Consider the following 17,051-nt stretch of genomic DNA (forward strand, 5'->3'; position numbering starts at 1 on the left):
CCCTGCATACCGCGGCAATACTCTAAACCTATCTAGAGCAAAGGACACAGAAAATTTGCAGAAAAAGGTTTAGAGCATCAATAAATATGTGGGCAGGTGTGCTCTCAGACTAGGCTGTGAAGAGCCTTGACCAGTCCACAGAACGTTTTAAGCAAAAAAGAGAGAAAAGATCCCACAAGCCTATACCAAGGAGACAACATACTGTACTTACATGCCTGGAGCTGTGACCACCCCTACGCCGTTTTGCTTTACGCTTCCTCATGGAGTATTGATCCTATACACCTCTCGAGTAGACAACCTGAAGATACTACCACTATTTATGTACATTATATGTGTTTAACTCCTGTCTCCACTATATACCCTGTGATGTATATGCTATTATAGCCAAATCTCTGTGTAGGGTTAATTGTTGGGGCAGGTTATCTTATGCACATCTGTGTTTATAGTACATCGATGTGGTAGAGTAATTTATTACTTCTTTCTGGAATTGTGACTTTTTCTAACTGCTGCTGGTCCTTTTAAATTTATATTTTAAAGTGTCCATCAATAAAGATTTATACTTTTCTACACATTTTCTGTGTCCTATGCTCTAGATTGGTTTAGCAAACACTCTAAGAAGCAGCATTATTTTACACATTTGTATTTTTGGATGACTGTAAACAGCATCACTGCAGATATACTCAATGCAGAGTGATGGAATCTGCAGAAAAAACCTTGTTACACATGTGGATTTAGAGCAGTATTATGTTCAAAACTTTTAGATGATAAACCTATACACGATGAACTTTTGCAGTACACACTTTGAGAACACTAAACGACACCTTTTGCTGTAAATTTGAGGAACTTCACTTAAACAAGTCCTAGATTGAACCATATGCCTTAAATAAAATTGCTGTCTTTGTATGTTCTTAACTTTTGTGTATAACAGAGATTGCAAAAGAACCAAAACTAGTGAGCTTAACAAAATTTGTCATTTAGGTCAATGGGCATATGCTAAATCAAATCCCTGTGTGCTCTATCTGCATTTGGTTCTGGGTTTCCACTAAAGTTTAGAAAAGGTCTTTGAACAATTGGTACATTCATCACTGAAATATAATTTCATGCTTGATTCACATTTCCTTGAACCAGTAGATGAAATTTAACTTTTCTAACAATGGGGTAAATATCATGGGAACTGTGTAGCATGTATGTAACATGATAAATGTACTTAGCAAGTAGTTTCATGTGAGTCTGGTACTGTTAAATTTTAGGTGACTTTGTTTAAAAGAAGCACTCCAGGTCCCCCATATAATGCACACTCACCATCACTACTCCTCCAGTGCCATCTGTTTTATTCCAGCTCAGCGGCATCAATGTGTTACCTTACTGTACCTGGATCATGTGACCAGCATTTAGACCCCCAGAAAATGAGTGGGCTAAATTACTTTTTGTTATGTTGTGGACTTTTGATAAAGTGAGATAAGTAACAGAACTCAAGCTTTCCATCATCATTCTGGGATCTATACCCCATATAACAAAGTGAAAACAGAATTTTAGAAATGTTTGCAAATGTATTACAGAATTTTTTTTTTACATGGACATACGTATTTAGTTTTTTACCTAGTACTTGGATAAAATACTATAAGCAGTGATTACAAGCCTTAATCTTCTTGGGAATGATGCCACAAGGTTTGCACCCCTGGATTTGGGGATTTTTTGCAACTCGGCCATTGGTGGACAGCCAAATATAGGTCTCTCCAGAAATGTTTTCCTGGATTCATGTCAGGGCTTCAGAACAGTTACAGAGTTGTCCCAAACCACTTCTATGTGGTCTTGGCTGTGTGCTTAGGGTCATTGGGGGAGATTTATCAAAACCTGTCCAGAGGAAAAGTTGCTGAGTTGCCCATAGCAACCAATCAGATTGCTTCTTTCATTTTTCAAAGGCCTTTTCAAAAATGAAAGCAGTGATCTGATTGGTTGCTATGGGCAACTGAGCAACTTTTTCTCTTGACAGATTCTGAAAAATCTCCCCCATTGTCTTGTTGGAGGGTAAAATTTGGTCCTGTCTGAGGTTCAGAGCACTTTCAGGTTATCAAGAAGAATATTTCTGTAATTTGCGCCAATTAGCTTTCTCTCCACTCTGACCAGACTTCCTGTCCCAGCCACTAAAAACACTCCCACACCATGATGCTGCCACTACTTTGCTACAATGATCACTATTGGGATGGTGGTGAGCAGTTTCTGGTTTCCTCCAGACTTGATGCTTATAATTGAGGTCAGAAAGTTCAATTTTGGATTAATGAGCCCAGAAAATCTTGTTTCTTACTATCTGGTACTATCTACATGTTTTTTTTTTTTTTTTTTTTTTTTTTACTCGAGGCTGGCTTTCATGTCTCTTTTATTGAGGAGAGGCTTCTTTTTGGCCTCTCCCATCTGCACACAGGATCTTTGATGCTTAGTCAGCGTACCCATTAAGTTCTTGGTCACCTCTGTTACCAAAGCCCTTCTCCCTCAATAATTAGGTTTGGTGGGAAAGCCAGCTATCCAGAGTCCTAGCCAGAGTCCTGGTGGTTCCAAATTAATATGCTCTTGGAAACTTTCAGTCCAGCATAAACTTTTTTGTATCTTTCAATTGATCTGTGCCTCCACACAATCCTGTCTATAAGCTTTACAGGAAGTTTCTTTCCCTCTCCTGGCTTGGTTTTTGTTCTCATATGCATTGCTAGTGTTGAGACCTTATATAGACAGGATTGCTGCATTAAAAATCATGCCCAATCACCTGAATTTATCACATGAGACTCCAATCAAGGTGTAGAAATATCTCACAGATGATCAAGAGAAATGGGAGGCCCCCCCCAGAGCTAAGCTAAATTTTAAGTGTCATAACCAAGGGTCTGAGTATATGTGTTTATGTAAATTTTTTTAATAAATTTAATAAATATGCAAGAAGTGGGCCCAGGCTGTCAGATAAAATAAAAATAAAAAAACACATATTGTCTCACACTCCCCAGAAGCCTCTATTATAGTGGCACCTGGTCTCCCTATGGTGCTGCAGACAATACATCACATTGCTGCACAGCCAATCACTGGCAACAGTGGGGTCCCACTTAAGCCAGTGAATGGCTAAGTGGAAAAGTAACGTATTGGTTGTCATTTACTATTGCAAACCTGATATGTTTTGTTGGGTTGTGCGCCAGATTCTGTGGCATTGCACCAGAAATACTGTCTGCATCAGATTTTGTGCCAGAATTTGCGCCAGAATTGAAAAAACCCCGACTAACTCTCCATTTTGCATAGAAAACCCGAAAAGGGGTGTGACCACTGGGAAAAGGGGGCGTTGTCTCCGAAAAGGGGCGTGTTCCTGACATTTTCACAAAAACCCAACAAATTTACTAAGGTTTCCACATAAAATGTGGTGGATTTGAGCTGAGGAAAACCAGACAGATCAGAGCATGTGTAAAAAAAAGCAAAGTGTAGGGAAAGTGGAAAATGTAGGGAAACCTTGGTAAATACCGTGGAAAATGAATTGTAGGGAATTAAAACCCACAAAGAAACCTGCACTCCACTCTTAGTAAATGAGGGCCATTGTCTTCAGTATCGGTATGTGCGGCAGAGACGTCATCTGCATGACAGCACCTATAGAAGTTCTTCAGCAACTTCCAGGGTCCGTGCTCATTCCGACACCCACGTGTGTCAGTGAACGCTAACCTAGTGGTGCAGAGTGTCTCTCTGTTAACCCCCTAAATTAGGATGTATTTAAACATTTTAATTATTTTGCAATTCCATTTTAATGGTCAGAAAAAGTATTAGACTTGAGTATGCCATTACTCTAGCATTATTTTTTTCCTAAAGTAGATTTTTCTTTGATATATCCTTATTTAAATAACAGAGATCGAATAAATATCTTACCATGTGTTATTTGTAAACATTAGTCTGATTTTGCACATAACAACTAATGACAACTCAACTCTCCTATCTTAATAAGCTCTGGTAAAATAAGAGCTGAGCTGTGATTGGCTTCTGTGGGAAAAACCAGACAGCTTTTGTCTTAGACATATTGATAAATCTGGGCCATTGGTCACTTATGGTAACTTAAGCTGAAGCCTTAAAGTAGTAGACTAAAATTTGCATCTTTATGCATCTGGAATGGAATATTGTAAATGATGTGCTCTTGCTGCAGCCATTTGACACTACATGCTTCTGTTTAGCTTGTGGTCTACCCATATACTCAACTCAAGTATAACATCAAGGCATTGTCATCCATTTAATGAATATACTTTAGATCCAACTTCTCTAAACATGACATCTTGCCCTCTTTTGTATCAATACATTTACAAACAAGGTTTCTCAGTAAAGGTCAAGCACAGGAAATAAAAGTTTCATCTTCCCCTGTGAAGCTAGAAAATGTGTTGCAACCCATAGGCTGAGGTCTCAGACTCTTTCACATTTTGTAATGTTATAATAAATAAATAAACAAATAAGAAATGTGCCCTGGCTGTCTGATAAAATAAAATAAAACCTGTACGTACCTTGTTCCCCCGTGGCCCCTCTTATACGTCTGATAAGTACTGGAAGGGTTAAGGTTTTGAAATAGAAGTAATTTACAAATCTGATTACAGTTCTGGCACCAGTTGCCAAAACCACAAACCTGACACATGTAAGTCAATTCGGAATATACATATTTATTTATATATGTGTGAATAAATACACATATACAGTTTTATTCTTTCAATACAATTTACCTAAAGGCATTTATCTATGTGCGTTAGCATCTTATACCTCTAAGTATTTTTTGTTCTTCAAATAATAATTCCAGATGTACAGATATTATCATCATACACATAATAAAGTTACTAACTAAATCCAGTATAATTTTACAACCGCTGAAAGACGGAAAAAGAAAAAACTACCACAACAAGACCACGTAACCTCCAGTGACTGTATATGACCTCGAACTGAAACAGATAAAATAAAAACATCAACATAACAAATAATATCAGTATACGACAGACAAATAATACCACCATCACATGACTGTAACCATTACCAGCACACTATGAATGAATAATGAAGCTAAACTTGTCATGAAGAGAACACCCTTTGCCCCATCCAAAATTACCCTTCTATATTGACAATGTATAGAGGTAGATACCACCTTACACAGGATCTGCAGATGTGTTGCAGACAGGTGGATATATTTACTCACAGTCAATGTATTCTCAATAGCATTGGCTTCATTATTCCCTCTCCTCCTATTACACAATTTTTAACCAATTATAACGTTTTAAACAGACATTATAGACTTCACGCTTTTACACCATTATTTTTCACTTTTCCCCACCCAAACTGACCCAAATTTTTTATAATGCCCCTAAATGCTATTTTTTAAACCAGCAGGTAGAGAATTGCCCTGGTATATGTGTATGTGCGCACCAATGTAGTTTGCTTCCCCCCCAACATTGGTAGATAGATGCCCCTAATACATTTAAGTGTCACCCCTGTAGGTATATTGATTGCACACCAGAGCAGTTAAAGCATGTAACACCCATTCAAATAGCTGTGGTGGAAGATACAACACTCGAGAAAAACACAACTTCAACTTACACGGCTCCTGATGATTCGAAATTCCTTATAGCCGACTGTGAATAATAATACAACAAATAATAATTACCAATGATGATGACAAAGGAAAAGCTGATGACTTTGAAGATCTCTTGTACCTGTGTACAGACATTGTCAGTAAGTCAAAATGTATTGTCTAAAAATACCTATCTTCTTGATTACATGTCCAGCACTAAAAAATGTAATGGGAAATTGACTAAATTCAAAAAGTGTCCGTTAAAACGCAACATCTCTGCAAGTTTTGGGAGTCTCAGCCCAAAGTCAGATATTAGCCTGTGGGAAATATCCTAATTTCTTCTGCAACTGTGCTATGTGCTAACAGTTTGTTTGTTTTTGTTTTTAAAGATACAACATTTTTGCCTTGTTTCAAAACTCAAAAACATAGGCAATTAAAAAATAAAAGTATTTTTCCACAATTGATGCATCAGAGAGAGGAGAGCAGGAGGTTGTCTTAAGTGAAATAAAGAAAGCTTAAAGGGGTTATCCAGGAATAGAAAAACAGCTAATTTCTGGCAAAAACGGCTCTATGTCTGTCCCCAGGTTGTGTGTGGTATTACAACTTAGACACAGTTCGTAGATAGCCAGCACGGCACTACTTCCCTATTTGAGTGTAGAACAATGATGAAATGGCAAACTTAGACTAGGAATGCTGGAGGTAGTGCTCTGATTGACAATAGTGCATGAAAACGTTTCAAAGAAGCAGGAAATTAATCGGCAACTCACCGCAACCAGCTGAATAAATCTTCTTTTATTTCATACTCACAAATATGTTACATGGGAAGAGGGTAGTGGGGGGACACAGGATGGCGACCAAGCTCCGTTTCGCACGGTGATCGTGCTTCCTCCGGCCGGTATTACAACTGAGCTCCATCCATATCAGTGGAACTAAGCTGCAGAACCACACCCAACCTGGAGACAGATGTTTTTGAAAGAAATAAGCTCTGTTTTTCTATTCCTGGATAACCCCTTTAAGCATATTTGAATGTTGGTAGACCATTGGACACCCCTGTACCACAAGAGTGGTAAACATATCATGTGCAATTATGTTGTTGTCTGGCATTCCCCTGTCCGGCCTCCAGAAACAATGGATGCCGGATGCCATACAACTGATGACAACTGATTAACATTGTCATCAGTTATGGCATCAGCTGTGTTGAGATCTAGGCTAAGTTCACCTATGCCAGATGCCGGACATATGTGAACTCAACCTTCCATAACCGAGAAGAACTCCACTGCAGAAATTTAGGATTCAAAACCTGCAACAATAGTGAACATGTTTATTCTTTTTGTAGAATTAACTGTACTGCTGTCAATGGTGAAGGCTCATGTCTATGCTGTATTAGCGGCAATGGATTTCAGCAGCGGAATCTCCTCCTGGATTATCTCCGGGCAGAAATTCAGGAGTGTAAAAAGGCTCTAAGGCTAGGACTCCACTGAGATTTTTGTGGTATAAAAACGCCAGAAAAAGCGCCAGAAAAACTGCCACAGTTTGCAGTTTTTGGCCCCTTTTGCTTTTTTTTTTTTTTTACAAAATAGTTGGGTACCAAAAAAAAAAAAAAAGGATGCAGTAGGGGTGTAAAAATAAATATTTTTTATAACAACATTTTTATAAATATTCTTTATAAAGTGTGTGTTCGTTTAACTTTTTTTAAATCTTTTTTTTTCACATTTTTTGTGTAGTACTACTACTACCAGCATGGAACAATGTTCCATGATGGGAGTAGTAGTACCTGTACTATAGACATATCGCCCCGGGTGTCAGTCTGACACCCAATGCGATCGTCCATAATATAGCAGTGATGTGGCTCTATACAGCGCTCACATCTCTGCTCTATTCACATCACTGGCCATTCATATTTCCCACCCATAGCTGTGATTGGCCGGATGGTTTCAGCCAATCACAGCTCTGAGGAAAAGATGAATGAATGAGCGGCCGGCCCGGAGTACAGTGCAGAGCAGGGATGCGATCGATGTATACAGCTGCTCTGCATCTCTGCTATAGACAGGACGGTAAAAGCGGGTGTCAGTAGTGACACCCGCTGTGATGTGTCCTTTAGCAGGCACTACTACTCCAAACATGGAGCGCACTCTGCTCCATGCTGGGAGCTGTAGTACCTGCATTAATAGACAGATCACAGTGAGTGTAAGTTCTGACACCCACTGCGATCTGTCTATTAATGCAGGTACTACAGCTCCCAGCATAGAGCAGAGTGTACTCCATGATGGGAGTAGTAGTACTTGTAGTTAAGCGAAGATCACTGGGGGGAGCACTCCTGCCACTCCAATCACAGCGCTCTGCGGGAAATGTGAATATGTGTATATATACGTCAGTGCAGGGGACCAGAGAAGAGCGGCCGCCGCATCTATACATTATACAAGAGGATCGCAAGGGGCGATCTGTCAATAAGTACAGGTAACTACTACTCCCATCATGGAACAGTGTTTTCCATGCTGGGAGTAGCAGTACTACCTAAAAAATGTAAAAAATAAAATAAAATAAAAAGTGAAAAACACGCACACACACTACATTTTTATTATTGTCGGCTACATTTTTAGCGCTTTTCCCGCTCACATAAATTGATCCCTGTTTAAAAATTAATAAACATTCCGTAATAAAAAGATACATTTCGTTAGGTACAATTTTTTCCATCACTACTGTATCTTTTTTATTCCTTTTTTTATAGTACCCTACGAAATTTTCATAAAAAAGGTATCTCCATATTTTTTTTTGGATCGCTAAAGTCCAAAAAAGAATAAAAAACGCCTGAAAAAACGCAAAATTTAAAACCAACATGGCGTTTTTCTTGGCATTTTTGCTCTCCCATAGACTTCTATGGGAGGAAAACGCCACGATTTCAGGGAAAAAACACCAAACTAGGTTTTTGCAGGATGTTTTGAAAATCCAGCCTCTGAGCCTGAAATTGCTGAAAAACGCCAAAAGGATAAAAAAAAAAACGCCAAACTGAAAAACGCCAAGTGAATCTGGCATTTTGCAGTTTACCATTGACTTGCAGCTAACATCTGGACGCTGCGTTTTTTTTCACTGAAAAAACGCTGTGCGGGAAAATTGGTGTTTTGACAGCGTTTTTGCAAAAAAAAAAAAACCTCAGTGGAGTTCCAGCCTTATAAGGGAAAAAGGCTCTGACAAGCAACACCTCTTACGGTTGTGCTAGGTCTAGTTTGGCTTAGCAACATGATCATGAGACCTGTCATCTAGGGATCACATGATCTGTAGGACCAATCAGTACAGCAATGTTAGAGGCATATTGGCAGCCATTAAAGGGTTAATTAGTGCTCTATGGGGAGAGCTGAAATATGTGACTGCAAGACAGATAAGACATAAGCTTGTATGTATTGCAATGCGGAACTCATTTTACACAAATGGAGAATTGGTCAATGACTTTCTATGAATCAGTGGCAGATGTTTCCCTCATTAATTAAATTCCTGTTTTGTATTTCCTCTGTGTCTCCGTACTACTGTCTACAGTGGATGGTTGTGCAATTCACACCGGTTTTAGGCAATTCATTTAGCTAGCTTTCCTGTATTCTGCTTTGCATCGCTATGGTAGTACATTTTGTAACATTTTATAGTTTCTGTTTCTTTTACATGAAGACTAATGTATGAAAACTGACCACACACTTCACAGCCAAAAGGTCACTTTACACTTGTATTTTAGGGAATTGCGTGGTTAATTTCCTAATAATTCCCTTATATACTATATTTTATGAATATAATAACTCTCTTTATGAACTAAAAATTGGTGGGAAATGAGATTTCAACAGTTTCCCTGCCAGTTCCCACCACAGCAGACATGAGTTTACAACAACCTGTACCTACTTCTCCATAGACAGTACTGTATACTGCTTGTATATTGCTAATGTACTCCGAGGGCAAGAGTGGGACATACACATTACATGCGGCCACATTGGTGTTTTGTGGAATTGTTTACTACAAATGAAGAGCAGAACCAATATGGCTGTGAGTAGCTACTTTATTATTTTACATTAAAAAGAGTTTTTTTCTCTAGAATAAATGCTAAAAAAAAAACTATTACAAAGAAAAAACATTAATGTTGCCTGTGGCAACCAGCCAGGTTACCTGTTGCCTTTTCCAAATGGTCTTAAAAGAATAAAAGGTGGAATTAGACTTGTTGCTACAGGCAAGTAACATATTTATCGGGGTACACCACGCACCGGCCTATAACACGCACCCTCATTTTACCAAGGATATTTGGGTAAAAAATGTTTTTTACCCAAATATCCATGGTAAAATGAGGGCGCGTGTGTGTGCATGCGTATACCCCGATACACCCCCAGGAAAGGCAGCGGGAGAGAGGCCGTCGCTGCCCCCTTCTCTCCCCCTGCCTTTCCTGGGGTCTAGATCCCTGCTGCCGCCGCTTCTCTCCCGCTGGCTATCGGCGCCGCTGCCCGTTCTCTCCCCCTGACTATCGGTGTCGGCAATGGGGCAGCGCCGCCGACAGCCAGGGGGAGAGAAGGGGCAGCAGCACCCATTGCCGGTGCCGCTGCCTCCCCCCATCCCCGGTTGCATAATTACCTGTTGCCGGGGTCGGGTCCGCGCTGCTTCAGGCCTCCGGTGTGCGTCCCATGTATCGTTGCTATGCACTGCACGGCGCAATGACGAGTGACGTCTTTGCGCCGCGCCGTGCAGCGCATAACAACGGCACAGGCGACGCACACCGGAGGCCTGAAGCAGTGCAGACCCGACCCCGGCAACAGGTAATTATGCAACCGGGGATGGGGGGAGGCAACGGGGCAGTGGCGCCGGCAATGGGTGCCGCTGCCCCTTCTCTCCCCCTGGCTGTCGGCGCCGCTGCCGGCACCGATAGTCAGGGGGAGAGAACGGGCAGTGGCGCCGATAGCCAGGAGGAGAGAAGGGCAGGCAGGGGCAGAGAAGCCGGCAGCGCTGTCGGTCTCTGCACCTGCAAAGCAGTTCATTGATTTAAAGCGCCCGCTTTAAACCATTGAACTGCAGCGGCTTATCGGCGTATAACAATCAGGTAGACTTTAGGCTAAAAATTTTAGCCTAAAAAGCGCGTGTTATACACCGATAAATACGGTAAATAACTTGTAGCTTGTATTTGTTTTAGTATATGCCCCCACTGTTTCTAGAAGAGAATATCTATGTCTTGCATTGCATGCTTCCATCTGATGTCTGGTACAAGTATCAGATCTCATTCTTGTTGAGGTCTTCTGAGAGGAGATTTAGAGTCAGGGAAATACTTTAGCCTGGATTCGCACTACATTTTCCCTTACATTTAATATGTAGGGAAAACCCCTTACATAGGCATTAAACATCTCCACAGGTGTTGATTAGGCAGATCATGATTGAGTGTCCAGTAAGTAATCGGTACGCTGCAAAAAAACTAAATATTGAATAGTGATATTTCCATAGATGGGATCCTGTAAAAATGAATCCATTAAATGGTACCATAGTAGCCTATCAATGAGAGATGCATGCATACAGGCATCCATTTAATAAATACATCATGAGCTTTCCAGAATACTGTATGTCATAAAAAAACTAACAAAAACTAAAACGTTTATTTATTTCATCCGCAGGCCCTTATGGGGGCTTGTTTATTGTGCAACCAATTGTACTATGTAATGACACCTTTCATTTTACCTTAAAATGTATGGTGCAACCAAAAAAGTATTATTTGTGGGAAATTTTCAATGAAACACACAATTTTCAGGGCTTTTTACAGTAAAAATTAAATATTAATTTCATTCTTTGGGTCAATGCGATTTAAATGATAACCATGTTTACATGCTTTTTTATTTTATTACTGTATTGCTTTTAAAAAGAATGTAGCTTTTTTTTTTTTTTTTTTTACAAAATAAGTATGTTTAACCACGTAAGGACGCAGACCATTTTGTCCTTAAGGACGCAGAAAAGTTTATTTTTACGTTTTCATTTTTTCCTCCTCGCCTTCAAAAAATCATAATTCTTTTATATTTTCATCCACAGACTAGTATGAGGGCTTATTTTTTGTGCGACCAGTTGTCTGTTGTAATGCCATCACTCACTTTACCATAAAATGTATGGCGCAACCAAAAAAATACTATTTGTGTGGGGAAATTAAAAAGAAAACCGCAATTTTGCTAATTTTGGAAGGTTTCGTTTTAACGCCATGCAATTTATGGTAAAAGTGACATGTGTTATTTATTCTTTGGGTCAATAAGATTAAAATGATACCCATGATAACTTACTTTTCTATTACTGTTGTGCTTGAAAAAAATCACAAACTTTTTAACCAAATTAGTACGTTTAAGATCCCCCTATTTTGAAGACCTATAACTTTTTCATTTTTCCGTATAAGCGGTGGTATAGCGGTGGTATGAGCGGAGGGCTCATTTTTTGCGCTGGGATCTGTAATTTTTATTGATACCATATTTGCTTATATAAAACTTTTAATACATTTTTTATTAATTTTTGGGGGAATTAAATGTTATAAAAAAGCAGCTATTTTGGACTTTTTTTTTTTACGTTCACGCCGTTCACCGTATGTTATCATTAACATTTTATTTTACTAGTTCAGATATTTACGCACGCGGCGATACCAAATATGTATATAAAATATTTTTTTTACATTTTTGGGGGGGAAATAGGGAAAATGGGACAATTTACGTTTTTATTGGGGGAGGGGGTTTTAAAAAAAAAATTACTTTATTTTTTTACTTTTTTTACTTTTATTTTTACACTTTAATAGTCCCCATAGGGGACTATTTAAGGCAATCACTCAATTGCTAATCCTGTTCAGTGCTATGTATAGGACATAGCACTGATCAGGGTTATCGGTCATCTTCTGCTCTGGTCTGCGGGAAGGCAGATCAGAGCAGAAGACTCCCGGAAGACAGCGGAGGCAGGTGAGTGGACCTCCGGCTGCCATGCTGGATGATCGGATCATCCGGGCGATCCGATCATCCAATTAAGTGAACGCGATGCTGCAGATGCCGTGATCGGTATTGATCACGGCATCTGAGGGGTTAATGGCAGACATCCGCAGGATCGCGGATGTCTGCCATTACCGGCTGGTCCCTGGCTGCGATCAACAGCCGGGACCTGCCGCGCATGATCCGGGCATCTCTCCGATGCCCGCGGTTCTGCTTAGGACGTAAATGTACGTCCTGGTGCCTTAAGTACCGCATCACCAGGACGTACATTTATGTCCTTCGTCGTTAAGGGGTTAAAATTGCCCTATTCTGACCCTATATACGGTAAGCAAATGTGATATTGATAGGCACATATGTCCGGCATCCGGCCTAGTTGAATATAGGTTGTCATCAGTTTTGTGGCAGCAAGCTGTGTTCCCCTGTCCGGTGCCCTACGGTGTGTCTAACCATCCGGTGTCAAAATTGAGATGCCGGATGATTGTGAACTGTCCCATATATAGTAAATGAATGGGATCAGTTCTAGCATCAGTTTCCCTTCAGTGCACACCGGAGGAAACTATTCTGGATGCCTGATATGTGAACCCAGCCTTACTTTCCCATATATGGGGCAGTTGTTTGTGTTTTTTTACATTTTTTTTATGATGATCATGCCATTCACCTTATGGGATAATAAACATTTGTTTTCATAGTTCAGGCATTTATGCAAATTTTTAGTACCTTTTTTATTTGTAAAATAGGAAAAGGGGCAATTTACATTTTTTATTGGGGGAGGCACTTATTAATATTTTTTTTAAATACTTTCTTTACAGCAATCTTTGCATTGCTTTTACTGCTAGGTGCTATGCATAGGCATAGCTCTGATCATTGTTATCGGCAAGAAGCAGCACAGAGCTGGTAAGCAGAGCTCCGGTGTTACTCTTGGGCTGCAGAGATTGCCCAGAATGCTGCTGTTCCTCTCCCACAAGGTTTAAATAGGAATACAAGGCAATGCTCGGTACTCTGATAATTATTCTACTGAAGAAGGATTGGAGCTCTGACCACTTAGTAAGAGACATTATTAACATTTGCATGTTCTCCTCTACTGCCCCTTCATTAAAGCTAGCTATCTTTGGATGAATGGTTTACAGGTTTTCAAAATTTTATACCTTGCTGTTCAGAGGAGCTAAAAAGACAGGAAAGAATGAGGCAGTGGATGCTACAAAGGGTCCGAGGCTTCGGAAAAATAGCCCCTTTTGCCCATCCTAGAATTTGGCAGCATGTCAGCATTTAATTATGTTGGAATTGTATAGTTGTATGTGTTTTCTAACGCTGCCCTACAGAATATTGAGTAAGTTGACAAACAGGACTACTGTATTCTGGATAATGTTTTCTTTGCAGTCTAAACTGTTCTAGATTGATAACTGTTTCCCCCTTTTTATGTCTTGGCCTTCATACTTATACAGTCCACTACCTACTAAAGTTTAAAGATCCCACCTCAACTTTGATCACACTGCATACTCTTTGCACATATTCCACATCGGGATGTATGTATTAACTACACACAGGCTTCACACATTTTTTTCCCTCACAGATTGGAAATCCACAGAAAATAAAAGGACTCATTTACTAGCTTACTCTGTAGCTGCCCTGTGTTTTTCTTTCATTTAGGGTTAAAAAATCACATTAACAATAGGGTTAAAAGAGGTCACAATAACAGAGGAAATCTATTTTTCTACCTTTTCCTTAAAATTGGAACTTTAAGATAGTAGGAAATCCCTCTGATAAGCTGAAGTGTATACTTGTGCAGCATTGTCCTAAAATTATATTCTTGCTTCTGTCTTACATTTTCCTCAACAAAATGCATAGTCATGTCTTCCTTGTAACTTAATATTGCAATCAGATTTTAGGAAGTGCACGTATCAGCCACTTCTCTTTTCTTCTCCCACTCTGAATCTGCTGTGCTTTCCTAGTGGGGATATAAGCAAAACCATCTCTGCTTGTACCTTTAGTGTTCTTATAAATAATGGTCACTTTGTTGCAAATCCAGTCTTTAACAGTAAGTACAAGCATTTTGTATAGTCAAGTTTTGGCTTCAGTAACATTGACCAATGTATATTTAAAATGATTCTTTGTTTGAATCTCAGCTTTCCTCTCAAATGTCTTATTTATGTAAAAATATGATACCATTAGGATGGTATGTGATCACTTTATGTGGATCACCTTCTTAATACCTGAAGCTCAAACTGGTGCTAGAATTTAATGGAACATTTTTTATTGATACTGTAGCTAAACACTAAAAAGAAAGCTGACTTTGCATAACCAGTGTTTCATTTCAAGGTGGAGAGTAGTAACCTCATTGCTATCTGATCGACTGTTTTGTTATATATTTAGGTTAGTAGTGTATAATACTGATATGTATAGTATTATAGGAAGTCAACTTTCCTTTCTTTCATTCTGATACAACCTTATAATATATTTATTAGAAATTTTATCACAACTTGTAGTTTAAGGTGGTCATACATATTACAGAGCTCTCACATACACATGGGCACTGACTTCTGCTGAGCATGCTCGTGTTCTTGTCATTATTATCATGCTTTCCAAACCATGGGCAACATGAAGAACTGACCGGATCCCTTATTTCAAGAATCTGTGATGATCTAATGTGAATGATTGTGCCAGTTTCAGAGCAATCATAGTTGTAATTTGGGCCAGGACCAGTCATTAGGGTGGTCCTCTGGCCCAGATTGACCGATCTCTTCCTATTTGCATATAGGCAGAGCTCTGTCAATTACAGCCTGTGGACGACTCTGATGACTTGGAGATCCTATTTCGAGGTACAGCTATGATTTTATTTCCTATCAGGTTACAACAATGTTTAGTTCCCAACAAGCAGGGATAGCATTCATCTTTACAGGCTTTCTATCTTTATTTTGGAGTCCAAGGTTAAATTAATCCCTTAAGTACATAGCCCATTTTGGCCTTAAGGACATAGCCAATTTTAATTTTTGCATTTTCATTGGTTCCTCCTCCCCTTTTAAAATCCATAATTTTTTTTACTTTTCTACCTGTAGTTTTCATCGGTACCATTTCTGTTTTGATATGACTTTTTGATAGCTTTTTATAATTTTTTTCTGATTTATGATTTTATTAAAAAAAACGTGTTTTTGGTGTTTGGTATTTTTTTACATTTACACCGTTTACCTTACAGTATTAAACATTATAGTTTGGACAATTACACACACGGTAATACCAAATATGTTTATTTATTTTTTCATTTTGCAAAATGGGAAAATAATTGTGATTGGATTTTTTTTTATTAAGGTAAGGGATTTTATATAATTTTACAAACATTTTAAAATTTCTTATTTAACCACTTAAGGATGCATGGTTTTTCAGATTTAGCATTTTCATTTTTTCCTCATCACCTTCTAAAAATTATAACGCTTTCAATTTTGCACCTAAAATTGCATATTATGGCTTATTTTTGGTCCCACCAATTCTACTTTACAGTGACATTAGTCATTTTACCAAAATATCCATTTGCGAAGCGGAAAACAAATTCATTGAAACAAAATTGAAGAAAAAATTCCATTTAGTAACTTTTGGGGGCTTCCGTTTCTACACAGTGTATTTTTTTTGGTAAAAATGAAATCTTATCTTTATTCTGTAGGTCATATGGTTAAAATGATACCCTACTTATATAGGTTTGATTTTGTATTACTTCTGTAAAAAATCATAACTACATGCAGGAAAATTTATACATTTAAAATTATCATCTTCTGACCCCTATACCTTTTTTATTTTTCCTCATATGAGGGCTATTTTTTTGCGCTGTGATTTGAAGTTTTTATCAGTACCATTTTTATATTGATGGGACTTTTTGATCGCATTTTATTCTTTTTTACATGATAGAAAAAGTGACCAAAAATACGCTATTTTGGACTTTTGAATTTTTTGCGTGTAGACCATTGACCGTGCGGTTTAATTAACAATATATTCTTATAGTTCGGACATTTCCGCACGCGGCAATACCACATATGTTTATTTTTATTTTCATATTTTTTTTTTTAATGATAACTTTTTTGTTACACTTTTTTTTTTGCAGATATAGCCCGCCGGTGGCTATTTCACTGCACATACTGATCTCATACACAGATCATTGTGGTGCATTGACATGACAAAGATTAGATAAATCGGTGCTCAAGCCCGGATTTCAGGCTTGGAGCAATCAATCGCCGATCATATGCGACGGAGGCATGTGAGGGGACCTCTGCTCGCTTTCTAGCTGATTGGGACATAGCTATTTCCCCGCGATGGTCCCGATCAGCCTGACTGAGCTGCTGGGAAGCTTTTACTTTAATTTTAGACGCAGCGTTTTATACCGGGACCGGGCACAGGGCGTACAGGTACGCCCTGCGTCCTTAAGAGGTTATTGATTATATGCAATCATTAGATTGCATTTACTGTACAATGTTTTGTCAATGGCATAGCATTGAACAATATGATCTGCCATCCACTGATATAACCTGGTTAAACCAAGGTACACCAGTAGA

General features: G+C 38.8%; 1 protein-coding gene across 1 annotated transcript in view; it reads left to right on the plus strand.

The window, feature by feature from the left end:
• Nucleotides 1–14,466: 14,466 nt before the first annotated feature.
• Nucleotides 14,467–17,051, plus strand: part of TFEC (transcription factor EC) — an 88,423-nt gene continuing 85,838 nt past the window's right edge. Inside the window, exon 1 of the mRNA XM_056573859.1 lies at nt 14,467–14,551. Coding sequence (XP_056429834.1) covers nt 14,519–14,551 — 33 coding nt within the window. The 5' untranslated portion in view covers nt 14,467–14,518. The remainder of the gene's footprint in view (nt 14,552–17,051) is intronic.

This window comes from Hyla sarda, chromosome 4 (assembly GCF_029499605.1).
Source record: "Hyla sarda isolate aHylSar1 chromosome 4, aHylSar1.hap1, whole genome shotgun sequence".
NCBI classification, from domain to species: Eukaryota; Metazoa; Chordata; class Amphibia; order Anura; family Hylidae; genus Hyla; species Hyla sarda.